This window comes from Oncorhynchus masou, chromosome 31 (genome assembly GCF_036934945.1).
Source record: "Oncorhynchus masou masou isolate Uvic2021 chromosome 31, UVic_Omas_1.1, whole genome shotgun sequence".
In the NCBI taxonomy this organism is placed as follows: domain Eukaryota; kingdom Metazoa; phylum Chordata; class Actinopteri; order Salmoniformes; family Salmonidae; genus Oncorhynchus; species Oncorhynchus masou.
Window position 1 is genome coordinate 23,080,063 of NC_088242.1, and position 10,835 is coordinate 23,090,897.

At 42.5% G+C, this 10,835-nt stretch overlaps 1 protein-coding gene across 1 annotated transcript; it reads left to right on the forward strand.

The window, feature by feature from the left end:
- Positions 1-1,029: 1,029 nt before the first annotated feature.
- Positions 1,030-10,091, forward strand: LOC135523602 (peripheral myelin protein 22-like). Its single transcript, XM_064950382.1, has 5 exons — positions 1,030-1,170; positions 1,784-1,875; positions 2,090-2,183; positions 6,591-6,731; positions 7,815-10,091. The coding sequence occupies exons 2-5, from the start codon at positions 1,798-1,800 to the stop codon at positions 7,973-7,975; spliced, it is 474 nt and encodes a 157-aa protein (XP_064806454.1). The 5' UTR covers positions 1,030-1,170; positions 1,784-1,797; the 3' UTR covers positions 7,976-10,091.
- Positions 10,092-10,835: the final 744 nt, after the last annotated feature.

The window sequence follows — 10,835 nt, forward strand, 5'->3', positions numbered from 1 at the left end:
AGAATCTCCATTGAAAGTACTTTTCAGTCCAGGACATTGAGTATAATCTGTGTCCAGGAATCAGGGTCCTAAAGTTTTGCTTTGACTCCTCACTGCTCTTCACACTTAAAAGACGCTGTCTGAATTCCGATCATTGTAATCATTGCAACACCCATGGCTTTATTACCCTGTTATCTGTATCTGTACCTGTAAAAATGAGTAGAATCCATCCCTTTGGAGGTTGGAACGCTCTGACACTCCCACACTCCTAGTTGTACGAGTCAGGTCAAACAGAAGATAGAGGATAGCCCCATATCCTGTCTGTGTCCCAAATGGCACCCTAATGCACATTGTGCCTTGCTTTTGACCGGAGGCCTATGGGCTCCCAGCTGAATGAGTGATGTCAAACAGAGGATAGGGGATAGCCCTAGATCCTATCTCTCCTATCCAGCAGGCCTACGTCCCATAGGCGCTGCGCTGCGGCTGGGGCATACCCACCCGTCCACACATGCAGTGTGATGGGATGAGTCACTCATTGGGCAGACCACACTGTGTGCTATGGCTAGTATCCAGCGGGAGGGAGAGGGACTCCCACCCTTGGAACCAACAATGTTTGTGTACCTTATTGCCCAGACAACACCGCAGCAGGATGAATGAATGACTGACTGACTGGAGGGAGACACCTCAGTATTAATTCAGTTTGGAGCACGTCCAACATACCTTATTCTATACAGCATACTGTACATGGTACATCCACCCTGACCCCTCTCAGTTTCAACATGAGAAAAAGTATCATGTCTAAGGAATTATATCCAGATAGATGAATAAATGCATGTGATGTTCATGGTATTCAGGATAAACAAACAATGTGTCATGAAATCACTTATTTTAAAGTACACAAAGTGAGTAACTTACAAGCGGTTTTCCTGCTGCGTAAATACGCACCGCGTCTTCTAGGGATATCAGGAATCCTAGCCGTCGGACACTCCCTGACGTAGCGACGCACGGATGGGCGTTGTTCTTCCATAATGAGATACTTTATAACTGCAGCTCTGCCACTGACGTCAATCTAGCCAGAAGGACTTGTGACCGGTGGACTACAGTTTTTGGACTCTTTGGGAAACGTGCTTTTTGCGATTTTCGGCTGAAAACCATTTTTGTGATATTATAGTCACTCCGCAGTCGCATTAAGTAAGTTGACTTTTCTTCCAATTGTGGTTATTTATTCGCTAGATTAATGCGCATGGAATATGTGGCACGCACGGAGCACCAACACCAAGCGGGCTTTCAGGGGAGCGGCTTGGTTTATTTTTCTAGTACCTATAACACCCATAACGTGGTTGACAGATGTTTGTCTTTATTTTACTTATCGACTATCAGTGTTTCGGCATACAATAACCTTTTCTGTTATATTATGTGACTTAAAAAAAAAAAAAATTTGCTACATAGTTGGAGTAGAATTGTTTGTTTATAATTCATGCGCACTTAATGATAATATGGATCTGCGGCGTTGAGTGAAAGGTGGTCTGTTCTTATCTAGACTGCCTAGATAAAATCGTATAGTTAGTATGCACATATCTTCAGCTTATTACAAGTTGAATATAAGGAGGACATTAACATTGTCTTTCTTAGAACTCTGCTGATAGACCTTCCACGGTGCTGATAAAGTTTTTTGGACTAGGCGCTGTTCTGAGTTCAGAACGGGTACTGCAAAGCCTGCAGTGACACACCCATGTCCCTGTCCCACAGAACTGGAGAGAGACTGAGAAATTCACAAACTAACGGTGTCCCTTTTATCATTTAGCTTCTTCTGGCAAGATGCTGCTCCTTCTACTGGGAATTGTCATCCTGCACGCCGCAGCCCTAGTCCTCCTGTTTGTGTCAACAATTGTCAGCGTAAGTAACCCATCGTTATCAATGAATGATCTGATAAAGCAATGTATTACTGATCTCATTTCTGATAATCATTCCAAACATAAAAAAAAATGTTTTATACATTTAAAAATCAGTAGTTTGTTTTAAAGCATTGACATCTCTGCTATCTGTAAAGGTGTTTTCTATCAGGCTGCAGTGTTCTCTTGTTAATAGCAATACTGTGTTTATCCTCTAGGCCTGGACAACAGGGTCCACTAGCAGCTCAGACCTCTGGAATAACTGCTCTACAATCAATGGAGGATACCACTGTGACCCAGCATACACTGGAGGTAGGATGCAGTACAGACTGACTTTGTACATCTGATGCTGTGGCTTGTTTAAAAAAAAGATATATATTCTGCATGATGCTGATGATGCCTCTTGTCCAATTGTAAACTTATTTTGAAAGGATATACTGTAGACATGTATTTCTTGACCCTGTAAATTGAGTAGTGTGTTTGTGCATTCGATTCTTCTGAGGTGTGTCTTGAGAATAAGTTAAGCACTGTTGGTTGACTGAAAGATCAGTAGACAGTAAGACCTGGGAAGACCTGAACTGTGATTAACTATAACTGGCTTAAGCCCACCCATTCACCCTCTAGTTTACCGTGCCCCTGAAGGGCGTGTCAGGCGCCACTGTGACTCTACTGCCATCAAGGGGTGAGGATGTGAACCGAGAGTTTGCACTGTTCATAGGTTCTCCTCTGTATAAATAGTCATGGTGTGATGTCCATATTCAGGCTGCATGTTTGGGAGGCCATAGTGGTGGGATGAAGGTTTAGGGTGGGACTTTGTAGGATTTCTCAAGTGTTAGATCTGGGGAGGTGTGTGTGTGTGTGTGGCAGACAGGGAGGCCTTGGACCACCCCATGTAGGACATAGTGTGCTGACAACCCTGGTCACGCCCATGTATCAGATTGTGTGTACAGCGAGATCATTAACAAAACGAGAGGTCAGCAGCCATGATTGTCTGAGACAGATTTAGACCAAAGCCAACAGTGGTTGGAGGGTAAGACTGCAAAAAGATTGCAACTAGACCATATTAAACGAAGTTATGACTGTGCATTACATGACAAAGTATGTGGACACCTGTTTGTCTAAGATCTCATTCCAAAATCATGGGAATTAATATGCTGTATGGACCTCGCTTTGTGCATTGTCATGAAACGGCAAAGGGCCTTCCACAAACTGTTGCCACAAAGTTGGAAGCTCAGAATTGACTAGAATGTCATTGTATGCTGCAGCTTTATGATTTCCCTTCATTGGAACTAAGGGGCCTAGCCCGAACCATGAAAAACAGCCCCAGACCATTATTCCTCCTCCACCAAACTTTACAGTTGGCACAATGCATTCGGATAGGTAGTGTTCTCCTGGCATCCACCAAACCCAGATTTGTCCGTCGGACTGCCAGATGGTGAAGCGTGATTCATCACTCCAGGCAACATGTTTCCACTGCTCCAGAGTCCAATGGTGGCGAGCTTTACCCCACTCCAGCTGATGCTTGGCATGGTGATCTTAGGATTGTGCGTGCGGATGTTCGGCCATGGAAACTCATTTCATAAAGCTCCCGACGAACAGTTCTTGTGCTGACGTTGCTTCCAGAGGCAGTTTGGAACTCGATAGTAAGTGTTGCAACTGAGGACAGAAGATTTTTACACGCTACGTGAAATAACAGCAATTACATTTGACCAGGTCCGCTCTAGAAGGGTAGAAATTTTCTTGTGCCACATTGATGGTCACTGAGCTCTTCAGTAAGGCCATTCTACTGACAATGTTTGTCTATGGAGACTGCATGGTTGTGTGCTCGATTTTGTTTTTATACACCCGTCAGCAACAGGTGTGGCTGAAATAGCCAAATCCACTAATTTGAAGAGGTGTCCACATACTTTTGTGTGTATTTGCAATAGAATATCTTACAATTTCCAGAAACATGATTCTAGAGGCACTGTAATACTATAGAACTTGTGTTCAATTGCCTTAGAGACCCAGTACCACAGTGCTAACTGCAGTAGCCTCGAGCCCATCAGGCTCTAGCTAGCTGCCTGGTGATGTCATGTGTCTAGAATGTGCGGGTGGGTCTTGGGCCCCGGTGTGTGTTGTCAATGAGACAGGCAGTAGAGCCAACAGCAGGCTGAAGCCAACATGCTCTCTGTCTTTCTCTCTCCTCCTCTGCCAGGTGGATTCATGGAACAGCTTGTTTGATTTGCTTTCATTACACCACTGATTGACGCACTGTGTTTGTATAAGGAGGCATGTGTGTTTGTGTTCTGTGAGGAGGGAGGGATCGAGGGGAAGATAGTGGAGTCTGTACTCAAGTACACGGGGCCCGGCCCAGTCAATCAGTAGTGCTCAAAGGCCCCTGGAGTGCTTTACTGAGAAATCCGTACAGCTGGCATGCCTGGTCTGCGAGAGATAAACATGAGGACAGAGCATACTGAGTAACATGAGGCTCAGTATACTGAGAGGGCGGGATGGTGGTGGAGGCACGAGTGACGGTCACACCCACTGGGTGGCCTTTTATTTTTAATTTTGCTATTAGCAGTTAAGTTATGTAGTTATGCGAAGTTTATATTCCACATGGGGATTGGTTTGTTTTGTCCATCTTGTTTGTACTTGACCTGCCTTTGCCCCTGAAATGGGAATCCAGTCTTAGTTTGTATGACAAATTAGTTGAGCAAAGTCCACACTAGGGATGCGCCTTACTGTATGTTAGTTATTACATGTCATGGACACACAACAGCTGGTATGATCTCTACTGTAGCCACAAGCTGGCACATTAATCTTTTATATGAAGCTTCAATAGTCAGGACTCAACAAAACTAGAACACTTAGAACAATTCTTCATTTTCCTGTTTTTGACTTTTCTGTGAAATCTGTCTGTATTTTTATATACATTCTAGAGTATAGACTCCAGTATAACATATTGTTGTACGGGTATACCCATGGCGCATATAATGGCAATACCTGTAGACACAAGTACAACGAGCGTTATTATGGTAGATATTCTGGCCCCAGAGGACCACATCTCACCAGAAAATCCCCAATGCCACAACGTCACAGCCTTCTGGTACCTGACAGGCAGCCCTGAAGCGAGGAAAGAAGAGAACATGTCTGTTTATCAACAGTATAGATGGAGATATTTATAGAACCCTAATATAGAGCAGGACAACCAAGGATAATGTAACCTATCATGTTTAGGCCTATACATGGAGTTATTGCATTACATATAGATTCCAGTATTCTCGTTATGAGAGCTGTTTGTATTGGGTTTTGTGTAATGCTTTTGTGGATATAAATAGTGTTCGTCATATTGCTGTACAGTGGATGGGTTTGATAATGGTGTTGTTGGCAATTTCCTCTGCCATATCTCCGGTCTAGTGTGCTCTGCTCTGGGGTGAGTGCAGCATGGGGACAGACATAATTGTCGTTCTGGGTAACCTGACTCTTTGATGGCCTCATCGACTCCATTAAACCCTGTTGTCATTTCCCCGAACCTCTCATGAAAAGATGTATTAGTTTCCTGGAAAACTACAGGTGCATCATGGGAGATCTTCCAATGGTGTCAACTGAAGAAACATATGAATTAGTAATGTGTTTGCAGACTGAGTACTTTTGCTGGTGATGTTTGTGTAGTGGTTCAAGGTTGCTACAAAGCCAACTGTCTCCTTACTTCAACATTATTTACACATCTACTTCTTAGCTGCCGTCATTCATTCAGGTTTCTTAACCAATTTAGTGATGCTAAAGCAGTCTGAGCAGGGCCTCAAACCATTGGCTTCCTGATGAATGAAATACCTGTAAAAACAAGCACAGTAAGTTTTTGGACCTGACAGACTCAAATTCTGAGACATGGAGGATGCATGGTATATACTGAGACTGGAACCTTCTCCTCCTACTTGACTAAGGTCCGGGGGGGTGTAGCAGCATTAGCCACCAAAAGAGGACTGTAGCAGACGTAGCGAAACATGAGATGTGTGAGGACCGGCTTCAGATAGAGGGATAGCTGGCTTGGGAAACCTGAGTGGATGCAGGTTGCATGCATGACCCTCAGACAAGAAATAGACCCCCTTGGAAGTCCAGGCATTCCAGACGTAGATAGTGCTGTGGTTGTAGCGCTAACACACAGATTGGTGGGGGCAACGTCTCAAAGTCCCTGGCTGTCAATACAGGTTTCTAGAATGGGTTAACAGGGCTTTCTGTACTGTAGTAAGCTGGCCTTGGAGCAGTGGTCGGTAGCCAGAGGATCAATATGGGCCTGTGTGTATTACTGAGTACGCTACAATGCTTTCAGGAATAGAATATCTATGTAAGTACCATTATTATAAATCCATTAAGGATTCCAGGTAACTAAACAAGACTCATTTCGTGTCTGGCCAGACCAATATTTAGCTGATTAACAATTTGAGTTTCATTCTCATTAAGTGGTTGCTTTAGTGTGGCGACATCGGCATGATTCGTTTATCATGTTGTGTATAAAAAGTGAAGTTGATTTCTAGAAGTGAGTCTTATGTGTCCATGTACTGTATAGCCATGTATCCTGTGTGGTCCTCTGAAGCTCAGTTGGTAGAGCATGTCTCTTGCAACACCAGGATAGTGGGTTTGGGACCAACCATAATAAGAATGTCCACTTTGGATAGGATCATCTGCTAAATGGCATATTATCTAAATTGACTGACAAGCTCCCTCTCTTCCCTACAGAGTGGATCCAGGCAGTGCAGGCCCTGATGATCCTGTCCATAATCTTCAGCTTCATCTCTCTCTTCCTGTTCTTCTGTCAGCTCTTCACCCTCCAGAAGGGAGGACGCTTCTTTGTCACTGGAGTCTTCCAGATCCTCGCCAGTGAGTAGCCATTTTGTCATCCAGGAAAACAAGACTGAAACAGACACATTCAGAAGTTTACACTACACTCTTCGAAGTATATGTGCCTGGAAGAACCTTTTGGGTTGCCACACCTGCAGAACCTTTCCACTTGAAACATGTTCCTCAAGCAACCCCTCTGAAAAGGTTATTTGAGGAACCCATGTGTAAATGTTCAAACCAGAACCTTTATGTGATTTAGAGGGGTTCAATTCTTAACCTTTTTATTGTAGAGGTGACAGCCTATCAGATTTTGAGGTGAGGCTTATTGGAGGCATAGCTTTCAGATAATTATTTTTGTTCACACTTTAGCATAAATGTCATTCCTGTTCAAATTTGTACACCGCAAATTAAAATGTTCCTTGATCATATTAGAATATGTAATATACATTCATCATTCTTGATTACATAGTGGTAACTATTTGAACTTTTTTTATGCTATTAAAGAACTCAAACTCCTCTGTTAGCTTCATTGAAACTACAGAACCATCAGTGTTCAACCTTAGCATGCAATGACAATAGAACAGATGAAATGGAATGACATTTACTCTAACGGGTGACTAAGATATATTTTACAGCCACACCTCTACTCCAGGGTCCCTCCGTGAACCCGTTGCTACAATAGGGGGTTATCCCTTGTTTATTGTGTTCCGTGCCCTTTGGCTATGGATAGACACTTCTTCTAGTCTATTGTGTCAAAGGGCTGCCAATGTCAAACCTCCCAGGTTGGCACTGTAGACTGCCAGTGGGCACAGACGATCACACAAGTGGAAATGTCAAGACCGGCAATGTAGGGGGTGAACAACAAAATATCAACAAAGACCATGCCATGACATGCCAGTGTACAGTGGGCTGGGGAACTTGGAAGTAGACCAAGCTTCTAGATGAGGAAGTGAGAGGCCTGTTTATGGTTAAATAGCCACCATCTCCCCCCAATGCTGGCCAGCAGGGTTCATAGTAGGACACATTAAATAAAGCACAGATTGTGACGACACACAATTTGATCTTCAGGTTCAAATGGAATTGACTGTCTTGTATGTAAACATTTCCTCTCATCCTTTCCAGGTCTGTTTGTGATGAGTGGAGCAGTGATCTACACAGTGATGAGTCCGAACTGGGTGCCAGTATCGGAGGCCTTCGGCTGGGCTTATATCCTGGCCTGGGTGGCCTTCCCTCTGGCCCTGATCAGCGGACTCATCTATGTCATCTTGAGAAAACGGGAATGAGGCCATGTCCCCTAACCTCCACCCCGCCCTCTGCATTAACAATCACCCTAGGAGACTAAACTCAAAAGCCTGAGGACCTGTATACCTCACTGGGTCACAAGGCTGCTTCACCTAGGTCTGCACCGCACCCTAGGCGTAACCCCAAAAACACAACCACCAAAAATGACATAATGAAACAACCAATACTGTCAAATGTATATACTGTAGTATCTATGGTTTAAAACCTATTTATAACACATTTTACGTGTATGTACATAGTATTGTCGTGTTGCTCCGTTGACAAAAATATTCATATGAGCTTCATTTTAGCTGATAAAGTGCCTAAATATTTGTTTCTAATTATGAAATAATTAGACGCTGTTTGTTTCTCTCTATGTAACCCACCAAAAAACTATTTTAACCAAAGTGCATGTATTAAATATAGAGCTGGAAAGAATGTGTAACTGAGTTTGCTTTACAAAAACTAAAAGTGGTAACATCCAAATGATGGTTGTTAAAGGGATTCTCCAGTACTTTTTTAATACTTTTCAGCCAGTAGTTTTAAAAGTAGAGCTCACGATCCAAAAGTGGCCCCCGAAAATTGCCTACTACGACACGTGCCCAATGTCACTGCTTCCGCTCATGCTCTGCTGTGTGCATCATGTGCCTTTTCCTAGTTTTCACAAATATGGTGAGGAGCTGAAGCTCATTGGTTGAACTCAAATTGCTAGGGGGCTGGCTCAAATGAGAGAAATTTTAGGAAAAATGGCGACGCACAGCTTCAAGAAAAAGTTGCTTTCAAAGTAGGGATTTCGTGGCTAATTGAGAAGACAGTAATTCTGAACTACACTGACACATCCAACCCAAAGCGGGTGGTTTAAAACAAATACTTAGTAGTTGCCAAAGGTCCGGAGCATGTCTTTAACCATTCAAATGTTGGTCTGGTTATTTCTGTTTGTAAAATGTTTCAACATTATTTTTTCTATTTTTTATTTTCAACAAAGATGGTGCTATGTATTTACCATTCCTATTACTGATAGCCATTTTGCAATCATTTACAGTCAAATGACTTGACTTATGCCATGACGTAACTAGGACATCAGGATGAGAAGTAGACTCCATTGTAATGTCCATGTGCCTAACTGCTTATGTGTATAGAGAAGGCAATTCCATTTTGATCTGTCTAAATCAAAGCTTTGAAACGCTTAGCTTTGATTCTTTGGCTACAAGGCATTTGAGTGATGTAGCATTAGTTTATTTTGTTGGAATGTCAGTATTAGAAGATCCTGCCAATGTTCCATTTGCATTACTTAAACTGTTTTAGACAAGTTCAAGGATGGAGAATGTGAGCTAAATGAAATTCACGGTGACTAAGATCTGTGTCTTTTCTCTTTGTAAGGCCATGTTGATTTGTTGTGTTTGTGTTTTATAGCATATGTACGACCAGTAAACACACTAGAACCTTTCTCTTGGCCGGAGCACTGTAACAACTAGTAGGGCATTGTAGCCAGATCCAAATTTATTTTAAGTTTTTATATCTAACATTTTATAGAGATAATTCAATAGCTCTGAGGCAGTCTACTCAAACCTGATCGGGGCAGAATAGAGGACATTACTTTTAGTATTAGCTTTGTCATGTGGGAGAAAATGGACAGTGAGGTTTGCAGTTTGTTCTGTTTGCATACAAATGTTCTGTTTCACATACTTGAAGTTTGACAAGCTGCAGTCTCTGCCACCCTGAAGAACGCAACTTCTTTCTTTTTGGGGGAAAACATTGTTTAATCTATCTAGTATGCGGACTGATTCAATAAAACCAACCCAATTGAAAACAGCTCCTACCTACGGGGATTTCTATATATATATATTTCAGTACTCATACTGTATGTTGTGTATTCTTCCTCATCACAGAATAAAACTAACACTAACCCAATTAGACCTATATCTGATACATTGCATAATGTTGAACTCTAACTATTTAGCCAAATACAATGTTAATAGCTATTGTCTGCCTTGACGTTATGGTAAACTACTGACGTGAAAGGTGCAGTACATGAGAGTGTAAAGTGGAATCCCTGCCAATGTTAACTGTCTGGTTGGTCTTAGATAACTGTGTGCTATTAAAGAGTGCAAATTCTGAGTTCTCCCTCTGTGTCCATGATGTAATGATACCTGCACTAGGGGCTCGATTCAATCTGTATTGCTGAAGTCCAGCGCAAAGCTCGCTTTAAATTTAAAGGTACTTTCCTATTGAGCCGACATATGCAGCGTTCACTTTGAATGCAGTCTGTGCGGGAACATTGTGCAGTGCATTCAGAAATTATTCAGACCCCTTGACTTTTTCCACATTTTACGTTACATCCTTACTCTAAAATTGAGAAATATATAATTTTATCCATCTACACACAATACCCCATAATGACAAAGCAAAAACTGAAATATGACATTTCCATAAGTATTCAGACCCTTTACTCAATACTTTGTTGAAGCACCTTTGGCAGCGACTACAGCCTTGAGTCTTCTTGCGAATGATGCTACAAGCTTGGCACAGTTGTATTTGGGGAGTCCCATTCTCTGCAGATCCTCTCAAGCTCTGTCAGGTTGGATGGGGAGTGTCGCTGTACAGCTATTTTCAGGTCTCTCCAGAGATGTTACATCAGATTCAAGTCCAGGCTCTGGTTGAGACATTCAGAGACTTATTTAACATGTGCTTCATACAGTATGTGCTTCATACAGTATGTGCTTCATACAGTATGTGCTTCATACAGTATGTGCTTCATACAGTATGTGCTTCAAGTCACTGGTTTAAGCACACCTTCGTGCCCATTCCGGGGCAGTCTGTCTGTAGCATGTGGGCTACTGTACAGTGCCTTGCGAAAGTATT

Bases quoted from the DNA above. Each gene is read 5' to 3' on its own strand.
- LOC135523602 (XM_064950382.1), top strand. From the start codon at position 1,798: ATGCTGCTCCTTCTACTGGGAATTGTCATCCTGCACGCCGCAGCCCTA. The intron at 1,876-2,089 runs GTAAGTAACCCA...TTTATCCTCTAG, and splicing joins TTGTGTCAACAATTGTCAGC to GCCTGGACAACAGGGTCCAC. The intron at 6,732-7,814 runs GTGAGTAGCCAT...CATCCTTTCCAG, and splicing joins AGTCTTCCAGATCCTCGCCA to GTCTGTTTGTGATGAGTGGA.